The sequence below is a fragment of the Ochotona curzoniae genome, unplaced genomic scaffold, assembly GCF_017591425.1.
Source record: "Ochotona curzoniae isolate NIBS_2020 unplaced genomic scaffold, NIBS_Ocur_1.0 contig_66, whole genome shotgun sequence".
Taxonomy (NCBI): Eukaryota; Metazoa; Chordata; class Mammalia; order Lagomorpha; family Ochotonidae; genus Ochotona; species Ochotona curzoniae.
In genome coordinates this window covers 22,696,668-22,712,292 of record NW_024466512.1, presented here as the reverse complement: position 1 = coordinate 22,712,292, position 15,625 = coordinate 22,696,668, and the positions used below count along the sequence as shown (strand labels likewise).

The 15,625-nt window shown below is 47.4% G+C and overlaps 1 protein-coding gene across 1 annotated transcript; it reads left to right on the top strand.

Annotated features, from left to right (window-relative positions):
- The first annotated feature begins 341 nt into the window (after positions 1-341).
- LOC121164240 (acyl-CoA desaturase 1-like) lies at positions 342-14,973 on the top strand. Its single transcript, XM_040992302.1, has 6 exons — positions 342-741; positions 1,243-1,528; positions 4,627-4,757; positions 5,877-6,082; positions 8,065-8,297; positions 10,861-14,973. The coding sequence occupies exons 1-6, from the start codon at positions 718-720 to the stop codon at positions 11,058-11,060; spliced, it is 1,080 nt and encodes a 359-aa protein (XP_040848236.1). The 5' UTR covers positions 342-717; the 3' UTR covers positions 11,061-14,973.
- The last annotated feature ends 652 nt before the right edge of the window (positions 14,974-15,625 follow it).

Here is a 15,625-nt window from a genome sequence, read left to right as displayed (position 1 = left end):
ATTATCCTGGGTATGTCCTGTGCAAGCCGCTCCCCGCCCAGCACCCACCTACTGGCAGCACACCCTGGAGTCATTCCTATTACAGGTTTTCTTGGTCTTGCAGAAAGAAAGCCCCTATTGCCTAGGAGGCCTCCGATGCCAGAACAGGCCCAGTGGTTGGTGGAAGAGAAAGAGTGGGGGGAGGGGGAGCGAAGATCCGGCTGGAGGGAACAGCAGATTGTGCCGAGCCAATGGCAACAGCAGCTGAGGTGGCACCAAATTCCCTTTGGCCAATGACGCACAAGAGTTTACGGGAGCCTCATTAGCATTTCCCCCGGGCAGCGGCTGGGCAGGGGCGGCGCGCGTTGGTCTCTGCAGCATCCCGGCGCTGCGGCAACCCTACTCGTTGCCTTCCTTGCTTTTCTGCCTTTTTCCAGCCCTCTTCACCATCCGATGCTGCCTCTTTCAGGCAGGTCCGCGCGCGCTACTTCCTGAGGCAGAGGATAAAAGCTGTCTGAGTCTACGCTCACCTACCCCCGGCTCTAACCTTTCAATCCCCCGCCCAGGGGACATCCGCTCACAGCGGGCTCCGGCCCCAGGCACTGTCCCGCTACCGTGCTCCGGAAAGGCTTCTCAGCGCCGCACTCCGGCGAACTCGGGAACTCGACCGATCTGCGACTCAATATCTCGATCGGCAGTCTTAGTCTCCGGAGAGAGATCCGAGGACCGTGAACAACGATGCCCGCACACTTGCTGCAGGAGGTGAGCTTCCCAGCATCTGCTCCCAATTTGGTGGTTGCTGATCTGGGTGGGCCTTCTGGGTAACTTGGGGTTGAGGGGATATGGTTGAGAGCTACCAAGAGAACTTGGCCATCTACCCTAAGGTGCACCAGCATCAGTTTGGGATTTGAGTTTTAACTTTGGGAAATGGATTCCTCAACATTTTTTTATGACTAAAGGAAAACCCGGTCTTAGGAGAAGCATTATGTAAATGTGAGCTTTTCTTTGTATTCAAAGGGGTGCCAGTGTTTTATACCCCACACCTAAGGCCCTCCACCTACAAGTTTCATCCTTGCCTTTCTTCACAGTTCCTGGGAACCTCAGCCTCCAGCACATGGCACACTCTATCCTCCGACGCCCCTAGTGATGAGCCAGGGTCTGAGCCTGCCCGGCTCCCTTCACCCTTGCAGGATCAGAAAGTCAAGTGGCTGCCTCTGTCTTCTCTGCCTCCTCTTTCCTGACCTCCTCTTCCCTCTCATACAGGTCTCCAGCTCCTACACAACCACAACTGCTACTGTCACCACACCACACTCCAGGCTCCCACAGGGTGGAGAGGACAAGCTGGGGAAGAACCCCCTGCCCGCTGAAGAAGACATCCGTCCTGAGTTCAAAGACGACATCTATGACCCCAGCTACCAGGACGAGGAGGGCCCCAGGCCCAAGCTCCAGTATGTCTGGAGAAACATCATCCTCATGGCTCTGCTACACATCGGAGCCCTGTATGGGATCACCTTGGTGCCCAGTTGCAAGTTCCACACCTGGCTCTGGGGTAAGTGGCTTCCCACCCTGCTGAGCAAGCCCAGGGCTTCTCCCTGCTCTGGAGGGAGGCAGGATCTCCCACAGAGCCCCGGGTCCTCCCAACCCTGGCTTTGCCAGGCATTTCTGCATTGGATTGGGAAAGTGGTCTACGGGGCTTGGATACTGCTGGAAAGTGAATCCTGGGGGCCCTTTAGCAAGGGTCTTCAGGAGGAAGCTCTGAGGCCATGTGCCATGTAACTGAAGTGACCTGTGCCAGAGTCAGCCATCCCTGAGAACTTTGATGTTTGAGTCATTTGCTTGGCTCCTGTCCCAGCCCTGCCAGAAACAAGACCAGCCCCTGAGCTGAGAGGCAGGGGAGCCTGGAACACACCCACAGCTTTATGGTGGACGATGGGCCCACTCATGCACTCAAGGGATCGAGCAGAGGGCCTCTGTTGGGGGAGAGAGCTTGCTGGAAGCAGGAAGGCAAAGGCGGCTATCCAGGGAACTCTTCTTTGAATCTTCTTCCTTGGCCAGACCACTCCTTTGGTATAGAGAAAGAATGGAGCAGGCTCCTACACAAGGCAAGGTACACAGATGTGTACTCTACTGCTCCATGTCAGTGTTTTGGGTGCTAGATGCACTAGTCCACAAAATGTTGGGACTGAAATGAAGAGCCTGCTTCATGTTCTGGTCCTGGTTTCATGAGCCCACACTACTGGCTCTGTCCTGTTGCCGTGAAGTACCTGAGCCCCAGAACTTTCTTCCCTGAGTCCACCCTACTTGTTCCCCTTGCCAAAGTTGGGCAGGTCCGAACAGAGAGCCCTGGACAGTCCTGTTCTTGAGTCAGCCATCACAACACAGCCAGAGGGCAGTCTGTCCTTGACTTGCCCTTCATTCTGCTCTGTCAGGGATGGCCCTGTAGGGGCTCCTTGTAGCCCCTGTGGCCTGGAAGCATAGACATTCTTTGCAGACAATGTCTCCTCTGACTCGCCATCCCCAAGCCTGGAGCAAGAAGTCAGAGAGGGGAACTCTATAGACACAGACCCCATTGCCCTACTTGCCGCTGACTGAGGGGTATTAAACCAAGAAATCCTCAGCAGAAAACAACTTCAGGTTTTCCAAAGCATTCTTGGGTGAGGGTGTTTTGTGATAGTTTATCTTGAGTGGGAGAGGTGGTGTTGCGAGGTGGAAAGGCAAGCAGGACCACTTAGGTCTGCTATTGGTGGGGAGACAGAGTGCCTAGGCCTTTGTCCTGGCAGTCTCCCATGCAGCATGGTGCATAAGCAGTGATCTTTGTAAGGTTTACGGCGCTTCTGATACCAGCTGGGGCAACAGCATCTGAGTATAACTAAGAAGTTCACATTCCTCAGGTGACCTGGGTTTCACCACAGCACCCTCTCAAGAGTGAAGAATTTTCAGTCCCTCCTATTTCTTTCATTTTGGAGCCTCTCAAATGATCCCTTAGGATAGGGTTGATGAAATACATAGGGAAACAATAAGGATTTATGGACCAAAAGCTATGAGATGTTGCTCAACCATCAACATGGTCATTAATGAGCCTGCTCTGTGGAACAGAGAGGGAATGCATTTTCAACTGTCTTACGCCATTGTCTTTGTTAGATTTAGAGGTGTTGATAGAAAGCACAGCAGAGTCCCTGGGCTCTTTTCCCAATTCCTTGTTAAAATAGGACATTAAATGCTTTCTCAGCCCATCGGCCAAAATCATCTGCAACATGAAGCAACCTTAGAAGTTTCCTTGATTTCTGAATCCATCTTGCTTTCATGCTCAAAGCCATTTTCTTCCTTGGTGATTGGCAGCTTTGGCTTCACTGTGGTTTTTCCAGGGACAGGTGGGGTCAGTTTCTGTACCTGGGAAGATAGCAATCAGTACAGGGCTAGAGGCCATGGAGGCCCCTGCAATCCTAATTCCCAGCTGTCTGGAGGCAGTAGCACACAGGACAATAAGTTACAGAGTGTTGCAGTGTATGGTGTCTCTAACTGTATCCAGTTCTGTAACCACTGAGGATCCATTGTTTCTGGTTGTTCCCTAGGGATGAAACATAGTTAATAGTTTCTCCAAGACTCAGCCTCTTCCTCCTAGAGTTGCTGAACAGATACACCCAGCAACCCACTTCCCAGTTAGAAATTACATTTCGCACTGTTTCAGTCTCTATGCCTGAAGGAAATTAAGGGGGATAATGCTGGGGTGGTCTGCTTAGATAATGGAGTGTATCCCATTATCTTGTGGAATTAACATTACTCAGTGTGAGTTTGAGATTACCAAGGGACCTGATGAAACAGAGACCTGGGAAATGTGCACATATCCTGGGGTGGTTCATGGTCAGCTGGACACAAACAACTTGCTGAGAACCATGGTGGTGTGAAACCAGGCCTCCAGAGTTCCTAGTCAGGTGACCTAGCTAAGCACTTAACTAACCTTGTTGCGCTTCAGTTGTACTTGCTTAGGCATTTGTACCACCACTCCATACAAAGATGCCAGGAATTTAAAAATTTGAGATCTCTGGGTAAAATGGAAGATACCGGGCAAACATGACTTAAGAATGGGGCAGATTTTTCCTGATAGGGCCACAAAAGTTGAAATGACTTTATACTACCTGGTGATTGGCTATAGTTCTGAGCATTTAGCCTGCCTCAAACCACCAAGAGATCCTCTCATTTTTCAGTGCCCATGTTGCTCTGGCTCTTAAAATACTATTGTTTTATGACTACTCAGATTGGCAGGAGCAGTTTTTGGCTTGAGCACCACATGTTAGCTGAAGGTCAAAGTCAAGGGGACCTGGAATGATATACACATGCAGATTTAACCATGTCAAATGATTAGTGGTTTGATTAATAATAATAAATGATTCGCTATCCTAGAGGACTCCTCAGTTCCTGGGACTACTCAGCTTGTGTCTAGTTCTGCTTTAACAGGTAGGAGATGATGATACTTTCAAAAAGTAAAAATCCAAGTCATTTCAGAGATCAAGGCATTCTCAGGGTTTGGGTATAATACATCTTCACTTGCAATTTCAATCAGACAGACTGTGGCATCAGGACAATATTCTTGGCTTTCCCAGGTAGGGCTGGCATCAGTTGGTGACACCCACTGTCTTTTCCTGGCAGGGATATTCTATTACTTAGTCAGTGCCCTGGGCATCACAGCAGGAGCACACCGTCTGTGGAGCCACAGGACTTACAAAGCCCGGCTGCCCCTGAGACTCTTCCTAATCGTTGCCAACACCATGGCCTTCCAGGTAAGGAACTGGCAGGGCTCAGCTCTTGCTTCTCCACACACCATAGCAATGGTCTGGGAGTGGAACTGAGGGGAGCAGCGCCAGCAGAGGAGCCACTCTGACAGCTGTGGCACTCTCCTCTCTCTCACTGCAAATGCGGGCTCAGCTGTGAAGTCTGCAAAGCAGGCGGACACTCTGAGTCACGGAAGGGGAAGAGGAAGCTCAGCAAGACACACCCTTAATGTGCAGGGCTGTCTCGGACTGGCTGTTTTAATCTTTAACATAGTGGGCCAAGGCACAGGAACCTGTGTCTGATCCCAGTTTCCTGGGATGTTGGAGATCAAGTCACTGTTTAACATGACTATCTTAAACTCCTACCCACCACCTGAAAAATTGACACTGATGTTCCACAGACACATGAACGGTATGGTTTTCAGATAGTAAAAACAAATGCTTTTATAAAATGGCATGTGTATCTCTTACTATACAGAGCATGAAACACTAATTTACTTACTAAATCCTCGCAACAATCTAAGGAGGTAGGAACTATTACTATTCCTACATTACAGGTGAAGAAAATAGGTCATAGGTTAGAAAGAACCCCATTGTGTTCCCGCCCTGGACTGTATGTTAGGTAAGTCAAATACTGAGTTTTGTAGAAGTGCTAGATTTATAATGTAAGCATGAAGGGACTGAAAAGGGGGTACTCAAATAGAAACTCCTGTGGCGCTAATCTTAGAATCAGAAGTAGAAAAGTCCCCTTTTTCAACGGCAGTATCTCAGGTACCTAACACATTTGCCTAACTATCCCTGTTAAAGGCAGATTTACCTTGAAGGCCTTCAGGTGTTTTGTTTTTAAAAAAGGGAACAGTGAGATTGGTCCTTGCCCAGTCTCCTTTGCATGAGGAAGTGTAGCACTCAAGCCACCTGTACTCAGGGCCCTTCCCTTCCAAGCCCTGCCCACCACGGGACCCCATGAGGAGGCAGGCACAGCCCCAGGGACTTTTGTGGGCACAGAACCTCAGCGGTAGTGTATGGCGGGGGGCGGGGGGCAGCACCTCCAAGATTCCCCAGGGCTGAGGGTTCTCCTCAGAGAACATCTCTCTTCAGCAACCCCCCACACTTTCTCTGTCCCTGCAGAATGATGTGTTTGAATGGGCCCGAGACCACCGTGCCCACCACAAGTTCTCAGAAACTGATGCTGATCCCCATAACTCCAGACGTGGCTTCTTCTTCTCTCATGTGGGCTGGCTGCTGGTGCGCAAACACCCGGCCGTCAAGGAGAAGGGTGGGCTGCTGGACCTGTCTGACCTCAAAGCTGAGAAACTGTTGATGTTCCAGAGAAGGTGAGTGAGGAACCATGCAGCCAGGAGTGCTCCTGCACCTGTGGCAGACCCCACTTTTCCTCCAAGGGTTTGTCAAGTTCATGTTGAATGACTGTGTTTGCTGGTGCAAACCATCATTGCAAACCCGATTTTATTTTCTGTGGGAAAACTATTCTTACAGTGGGTTTGAGTTTTCACTCTTGCTTTGATTCCTTTATTTGAAAGGCAAAGTGACAGAGCAAGACAGTGATGGAGAGAAAGATATTCTCTGGTTCACTCCCCAAATTAGCACAGCAGCTGGGACTAAATTGTGTCAGGCCAAAGCCAGGAGCTAGAGAGCCCATTCATATCTCCCATGAGATTAGCAGGAGCCCAAGTATTCAAGCAATCATATATGCTTCCCAGTTGCTTAAGCAGAGAGGAGAATCAGAAGCAATGTAGCCCTGGCTTGAATAGATACTCCTGTATGGAATGTGGCCATCTCAACAAGTACTTTAAACTGCTGTACCACAGGGCTACACCAAAATTCAAATGTGAACATCAGACAGGCCTGCAGCCATAGACTGTTGCTTGGTTTCTTCCTTTCTGAGCTGTTTTAATTAAGCTAATTAAAGCATCAAGTGATTGCTGACTTGCACACAAAAATGTAAAATAAAAATTCTAATTTAAATCTAACATACAGTAAAGAGCAAAATGAGAGTATCTGAGTACTCACTTTCAAGGAGTCTATAGCTTACTGGGTAGTAAAATAATATGCCAAGTACCCAATAGGTATGGGGCAAGACAGAATATTTTCTATACCATGAAAGGTAAAGAAAAGAATAAGACTGTTGGTTAAGAACTCCAGGGAAGGGGCCCAGTGTGATAGCCTCACAGCTAAAGTCCTTGCCTTGCACATGCTGGGATCCTATATATGCACCAGTTCATACTCTGGCAGCTCTACTGATTGATTGATTGATTGATTGATTGTCATTCTTATCCTAAAGGCAGGCTTGACTCAGAGGGCGCCTGCACACAATGTGGCAGTCAGAGGTGTGCTTCAGGAGGGAGACTCATGGGGAGAGCACTGTGGCACAGTGGGCCTACTGCCCGCAATACTGGCATCCTATATAAGCACTGGTTCAGAACCTAGCTGCTCCTCTACTTCCCTACTAACGAGTCTGGGAAAGCAGTGGGAGATGATCTAAGTGCTTGGGCTCCTGCCACCCATGTAGCAGACCTAGATGGAGCTTGAAGCTCCTGGTTTTAGCCTGGGATAACCCTGGCCATGGTATTCATTGGGGAGTGACTCAGCAAATGGAAGATCTCTGTCTCTCCCTCAATCTGTAACTCTGCCTTTCAAGTAAATAAACGGACCTTTAAGAATAAGTGGGGTACAAGAGCAAGGCCTGCTTTCAGGACATGGGCCATAGGCAACAGTTACGGGCCAGGGGAGGAGTAGGAAGGGCAGAATCACAGGGGTACATCATTGTTCCACAGTTGAGGACATGGCAGCTGGAGGATGGGAATCCTTCCCACAGAGGGTGGGACAAAGCCCCACAGGTGACCAAGGCCACTCAGAGCCACTCTGAGAAAGAAGACAACAAAGGAATCACAGGAAATGGAGGCAGAACACTACCCGTGGACTTTGTGCCCAAAATGCGATGGGGAAGAGGAGGGAGCCCAAAGGCAGATGGACATGGGCCCAGAGAGCAGGACTCTGCAGCTCCAGGGGCAGGGACCTTACCTGTCACTTCACCACCAGGAAATCATGCACAGTGGAAAGAGCTAGGGGCCCAGCATCCTAGTCATGATGGGCTGGTTTCCATATTAGGATCCCAAAGAAGTCCGTCACCCTCCTCTTCACCCCATCTGCACAGAGAGGGCCAGTCTTGGCATGCTCAACTGATCCCACCTATGTGCTCACAAGGAGGAAGAAAGAGACAGCCCAGCCCTGTGAGAGGGACGGTAAGGGGCAGGTCTTGATCCCAGGTCCCAGCTCAGCCTGCGATCTCTCTACCCAGGTACTACAAACCTGCTGTCCTGCTGATGTGCTTCATCCTGCCCACGTTCGTGCCCTGGTACTTCTGGGGTGAAACTTTTCGACACAGCTTGTATGTGACCACTTTCCTGCGTTATGCTGTAGTGCTCAATGCCACCTGGCTGGTGAACAGTGCTGCTCACATGTATGGATATCGCCCATATGACAAGAACATTAACTCTCGAGAGAATATCCTGGTTTCTCTGGGAGCTGTGGGTAAGTCATCTATCCATAACAGGCCATATCTAGTAGTCTGCTGGATAGGGTATTGGGCCAGGAACCAGCTTAACCATGTTACCTCAGCTTTATAGCCATTTTATATCTCAGTTTATCTATTACAAAACTACTGGTTTTATAGTAAAGCTATATATAAAACTGAAGACCATTATGAGCATCAAGCAATAAGTCTCAGGTAAAAGGAAAAGGGAAAAAAAATACACTGCCTTTGATCTCAAGTTCTCTGACAACCTCCAGATGCTAAGAATAGGAAGCTTCCCGTGTTTACACATACTGGCTGATGGGAATCTTACACAGGAATGGGCTGCATAAATGAGCAACTGGGGCATCAGAGTGGCCAGTGAAACAGGGAACATCTATGAAAACATGCTACATAAAAGTTATAATAAATAATGACAATTTAGTTAAACTAAGTACTTGGGTATTCCAAATATGAAGAGCAGTAGAGCAATTCCATGGCCCTTTCCTCCTACCCTGTACCACATGCCCTTGTTTCTTGTTCACTTCTATCCTGAGCTGGAATTTCACTTTCCTAGAGTCACTTAGGGAATATCCACAAATTAGTTTGATCACAGCTTCTAACCAACTGATCTTATATTGACTCTTCCTAAATTTCTTTCTATCATTCTAGTCCCGAAATCAAAAAAAGACAGGGTTCTGTACCTGTCTCTCAATTTTCTATATTGCTTTCCAAGAAATTGCACATTGCTAACCAAGGCTTCAGATTAGCTTTCAGTAATCAGAACCAGAGCTGCGTTCCTTTGCAGGTGACACTGACACCTAGGCAACCACACTGCTTATCTGTTCTTACATAATGCTGTACTAATATTTCTTGTTCTTTAAAAGTATTCTTTTATAAACTAAACACTGCCAGTATTTATTATCTTTATAAAAAGCATTTTGCAATCACTTTTTGGCTTTCATAAATTATGGAATTATTCCTTTCAGTTACCTTTTTACATTGTACACATTCTTACTGGATTCCTGTTTGAGATAAATCAGTTATGTTATATATATATCTGAATCTTTCACAGAATGGAATTTCTTTCACAGGGATATGTCCTGTATTACAAATAGACCTATGAGAGTCACTTCCTTGTGCCACCAGTTCAAGTTCCTTTGTTATATTCCATTTCTACACCTGCTTTCTTCCCCAAATTTTTATGTATTGCTTTTCTAATTTTTTTTTACCTCTTGATACACCTCTCCAAAAGGCATATCTCCCATAAGCATATCCATATCTCCTACAGCTGACCTTCAAACTGAGCTTACCTTGGGCTGTCTCTCATTGCCCCTTTGCAAAGATTCTTCTCTACTGTACACTCTGACTCTATGTTAAGGCTGGTGTCTGTGAGCAGACGAGTGCTCACCCAGAGAATCACTATAACTCATTTGAGAGCTCAGCAGCCCTCTGTCAGTACCTGAACCTTGGACTTACCCACCTCCTTCTCAGCTCACACTGTGGGTGATCAGGCCTCACAGAGGAGGCACCCACCTGGAGATGAGCTACCTGGGGTCACTCTCTCTGAAGGATACATGGCCTTGCTTGTTGCTAGTGTCATCCCTTCCCTATCCCTACCTGTGGGAGTAGGTTTCCCACAGAAGACCCAAAGGCCTCTTTGTCGGCATGCCTTCACCCTGACCTGACAAGGGTCAGTGTGTCAGTGCTGCTTGCAGCTAGAAAAGAGGGGTCCAGGCAAGAGTTGGCAACCTCCCTTTGACTGCTGCAGAGTTATTCTCAGTACAGAATGTTCTATTTCTCTCTGGCGATCCATGTGAAATGTTTATTCTATGACTTCTCAGCATCTCTGAGGTTAGAGGGAATATTTAAGCAATTTGTTTCTTCTTTCCTCAAAGAATCTCTCTTATCAGCGCTATCCGCAGCCCAAGGTCAAAGCTCAGAGAATGAGAAGGCAGAGAGGCCTGCTCTGGACCATCAGAGACTGAGGAATTTGTAGCACTTGAGTTGGGCCCGTTTTCTTCTGACTGTTGGATGCCTCCTCCCATTCCACTGGAACCTGCCACCCTCAAAGTCTTCTGCTGCAGTGCAGAGAGCATGCTCCTTTGCTCACTGTGTAAACGGCACAGCCCAAGTTCTTTATTCTGGGATCTCCTCTTTACCTCTGAACACACACATACACACAACCCTTTAGGGTCTGGGCTCTCCCCTTTCACCCCAGTGTGCATGCATGCACATACACACAGAACCTTTAGGGTTTTAGGTCATGTTTCCTGAAACTCTGGGAGTCTCCAGTCTATACTACATTCTCAACACTCGGACCTCTTCTACTCAACTCATGCATACCCTGAGAGAAAGCAAGCAGGTGTGACAGGGGCCTCATCAATCATTTCTTAATGTCCTCCAGGTGTGATCTGTGTGCAATAGAATACAACAGATTGGTTCCATCCCTCCCTCCATCCCGCCACTCCACAACAGCTGATTTCTCCTGGGTTCAGCTACTCTGCTAGGAAGCTGGTGCTCAGTGAAGGGAAGATGGCAATCAGCAAAGCTCCATGACGGCTCTCTTTGCTTTCCTTGCAGGTGAGGGCTTCCACAACTACCACCACTCCTTTCCCTATGACTACTCCACCAGCGAGTACCGCTGGCACCTCAACTTCACCACATTCTTCATTGACTGCATGGCTGCCCTGGGCCTGGCTTATGATCGGAAGAAAGTATCCAAGGCTGCAGTCTTGGCCAGGATTAAGAGGACTGGAGATGGAAGTCACAAGAGTGGCTGAGTTTTGAGTTATCATCTTCTTTTCCAAAGGCCAGCCATGCAGAGGTTCACTGTTCTGTTTATTAACTACTGAATAATGCTCCAAGGACACTAAAGATGATGACTTTAACCCATTCCAATACAGTATTCTTTAAAAATGCAAAAGTATTGAAGGACAACTGTGCCATTTTGATGCTAAGCTGATATTTTCATTTTCTTCATTTTTCTTTCCTTTTGTTTTTTTGATTACTATTACTTTCCTTTCTCTTCTTCCTCAGTGCTTCCAGGAAAGCAACTCGTCAGTCATTGGTACTGTGCATCTTTCAAAGCCTGTACAAGTTTTAAAGAGTCTAAAACTAATGGTCTTATTCAAGAAAACTCTCTTTCTTAAGCCTTCTCCGTTTCTGTGTGGTTGGCTCAAGGTGGAGACACCAGGAAACTCTTGGGGAAGGCCATGTTCACTATATTTAAACAGGCTTTGCTAGATGGAATGGACAGCTAACTTTATTGGGTACAAAGCTTCTCTGGAAGGCAAGCTGTCAGGAGAGAGGCTCGCTGCCAGGCATGACTGGTAAGTGAGGGAGGGGTTGAGGTGGGATTTGAGTAGAAGACAGTCTCGCTGTGAGGAGGCACACAGCTGCCTGCCTAGCCAGGACGTGCAGCCCCTCCACATGGAATGCTTCCTTTCTCTCCTGACTGTGAGGAGGACTGGCCTGGAGCTTGGACAGGCAACACACAACAGCAAATCTCAGTGCCTCAGCAGGCTCTGGACAGAGGTTAGGGCAGCAGCATTTAGGCTGCAGTACAAATGCTCATGGCTGGGGAGGGAACTTCTTATCTTTAATCACAAGGAGAGTTCTTGTTTCACGGAACAAGCAGTGTGCTGGCTTGACGTGTCTGTAACAGGTGAACACAACAGCTCCCAGAGTGCTGAGCATTCCCTGAGCTCTCATCCAAGTTCTCTGGGGTTTCTGCTCTGTTATCTTCAGGACACTGGTCACTCTCCACCCCTCAGAGTAATAAGGTGGCAGTGGCATTTCCAGGCACCCCAAAATGGAAGGCTATTAGGAGCTGGAGTTTGTCAAACATAAAAATATGGAAACCTAAATCCTTTGCTTGGTGTATGAGAATTCTTTCCACTGGGATACTTCCCTGTGTTCACAGGGAACCTGTTCTGTGTTCACAGAACCCTGAAGGAGACAGGAATTAGGTGGGTCATCTTTGCCTCAGTACCTGTCCTACTCCTGGGCAGGAGATGGAGGGGCAGGGTCTATAGGCAGCTCCTGGATGATGACTTTCAAAGGAGGAGCTGGAAGTCCACACTGCCAAGAGATCAGAAAGGTGCTGAGTAAGCTATCAGGTGTCCTAATGAAACAAGTTCAGTGTTAGTGAAAAACTGGTACTAATGAATGGACAAGTAAGACAAGCTACAAGGCTTCTCTTCACCATGTTGTATCCATTGACTTACTCTACACTCTGTTGACATGCAGCTTCAAGTACAGGACTCCCTGCGAGGGAGGAATGTACTAAGGAGCCTGACTCTTCATTCTGGCCTCTGCCTTCTCTGATCCTTCTCTCCTACCAATTCTGGCCCTTCCCTCATGCTGGCTCTGGCAAGGCAGCCTCCATGCATGTGTTCAGAGACAGTGACAACCTGCTGTCCAGGCAGCTCCTCCTGCAGACAATGCTCAGGGGCCCCTGACCTCTGCTTCCCTTCCACGAGGAGAGCTGCTCCACATTCCCGTGCCCCTCGGTCACACTGATGCCTCCAGACACAGCTGGCACAGCCTCCTGCCTCCTGGAGGTCCTCTCTCTGACACAAACGCTCCCATTGTACCACTCTGAGCCCTCGCTGGGGCCAACGTGGGTTTGTGTCAGCCTCCTGTGTCTGGGACAGAGCAGAGAGCACACCAAGTGCCCTGCTTGCTCAATCAGGTGGTCCTAGCTGATCCGGGCTCCCAGCTGACGGTGGGACACTGCAGGAAGGGGGATACCTTGTCCTCAGTGGGATGCACACGAGGCAAGGCCCAGGTCCTGAGTGCCTCACTTTGAAAGGGGCCCTGAATCTGGAGCAGGCTGTGCTGCAGAGCTTTGGCGGAACGTGGGAGCAGAGATGCCATGCTCCTTGCTGAACAGACTTCCCGTTCTGCAACTACCCAGCATTCTGCCTCCACACAGCCAAGGACAGACAATAGCATAGAAGAAGCCTGGAGAACACAGAACCTCAGTGTTTTTGAAATCTTGGGCTTGTGTCCCTGTGCCCCAGTCATCAATGCGAAGCCTAGCTTTGTTCTATTAAGATTGGAAGTGTACAATGTCACATGCTGTGTCCATTGTTGTGACCCTGGGTGGTGTAGGAAAAGTGTCTGTAACCTAATAGTGTTTTTCCAGGATTAACCTGCAAAGGCGTCCTGGTTTTTGAGATGTTCATCTCAGCAGAGGAAAATCCAATGGAAATCACTGTCCTTTTACTTGCTGACCCATTGCCTACCCCTTTGGAAAAGTTGTGAAGTAAATACTTTCCCAGGTCATCAGATGACTCCTTTATAATATACAGATGAGAAGGAACAACACTCTGTTACATTGTAAGCATGCAGTTTGGATCTCATCCCACCAAGGCTGGATGGAGACCCCAGGCTGAGGTTCATCTAGAAAAGTTGGTATACAGGAAAGGGTGTGTCTCTGCATAAGGAATGTCATTTCCAGGTTCTGCAGCTCAATTCATGAAACATGAATCAGAATCTTAGACGTGATCAAGAGTGTAACTTTTGACCTGTCCTTGCTTAGATATGTTGACAGCCTATTTGGGTGCCTTACATCTTTTCTAATTCAAATTCCCTAGAAGCCTGCCCTCAATCTCTCTGTGGAGCCCCTTAGCACCTGAGGGCCTGTACGTGTGGCTGGTAGAGAAAGGGCCTGGCTGGTTCTCTGCAGTGATTTTCAGGGTTCCATCTGGGATTCAGTTTGGAAACTTTCTTTAGGGTTGTTTAATTAAGTGTTTATATTTGATGGAGTGTGGAAGTATAATTTGAATGTATTATTTTCTAATTCTTTTTTTAAAATAGATTAAACGTGGTTGTTGAAGTTAAAATGGAAAAATTTCACTTTGATTTGTTAGCTTTTTGAGTGAATTCTGTGTTAACAGAGCTCAAATGGGTTAGTGTGCAAAATGAAGAAAGCATATGGCAATGTTTTACTGGTGGTTCAAGGCCAGGTCCTCTTCTACTCCTGTGCCACTGACTCGCTCTGTGACTCCTTCCTTTGATCATAGCCCACACTTGTAACAGTGAACACACCTCCTCTGCTATGAGGACCTAATCATTGAAGAGGGTGGAGCCCTCCTGACCTAATGACTTCATCATGGTCTCACCTTTCAACACTGTTGTCATGGTTATACAGTTTCTAATATACAAACTCTGGGAGACACACTCAAACCATAGTATTGGTCAAGTGACTTAACTATTTTGTGCCTCAATTTTCCTTTTGTTAAAATGGGGATAATAATATTGACCTACCTCAAAAGGCAGTCTTGAGGCACTAGTAGTGCTTTTTATCAAGCATTTGGGGATCCTTTGGCAGAGGAATTCTGGCCCTGAATATTTCTTCAGTAGCTGTGTCCTCCCTGAACTTACTACTACATGTGTTCCAGAGGCTTGCTTAGTTTCCCTAGCTCTGGACGGTGAATGAATCCCTTGGCTAAGCAGTGAATAATTAGTCAAAGGAAATATGAGAACACATCCTCATTGCCATGTAAGTAGGTACATAACACCTTTTCATAGTTTGGTAGGGATTCCCCTTTTCCCCCCTTTATGTGGGACAGGAATTGTTTGTGACCTAAGAGTAATTCTGGAATAATTTCTATTAATATCAAGTCTGAAGCTAGTTGTACTGATATGACATTGTGTTTGTTCATAATAAAAGTGAAGTGAAACTGACTATGCTGGACTATGCTGTGTCTCAGCGCTTTGTGGTTGTGATTCAAACTCTTTAGACCAAAACCATAACCCACCACCCTATTATATCCCGTGCCTTTAAGAATAAAAAAAAAGTACAAACTGCAAGAGTTGACTGACACCCAGCAACCTGCCTTGCCCTTCCTAGGGGTAACTTTAGGTTAAACTCTGGGCAACAGGAAATCCAGAATCTGCTGCCATTAGATCAAATATTTAACCCCAGATGGTAACTTGGCCCAGGGACAAGGTCTCATAAAAGCAAGGTAGAGAGAGATCCTGAGGGAAGAAGAGAGCAGTGGGAGAAGCAATGCCAAACAAAGCCATGCCATCCAAAAGGTTCTCTCCTCCCAAGAAAAAACCACCTCCTGTGCATCCTGAAGCATCACTACAAGAAAGGACTACAGCCAAGGGAAATGTGCCAGCTCTGGAATGGACAAAGTTTTGAATTCTTACTTTCCTTCCACAAGGTGAGAAGGATTTTTTCTTATTAGTTTAGTATTTATACAATCCTCAATTTTTAAAAAGTGGGGGGAAAAACTAATTTTTTTAAGATTTTATTTCTTTTTATTGCAAAGACAGATATACAGAGAGGAAGATCTTCCATCTGTTGATTCACTCCCCAAGCAGCCTCAGC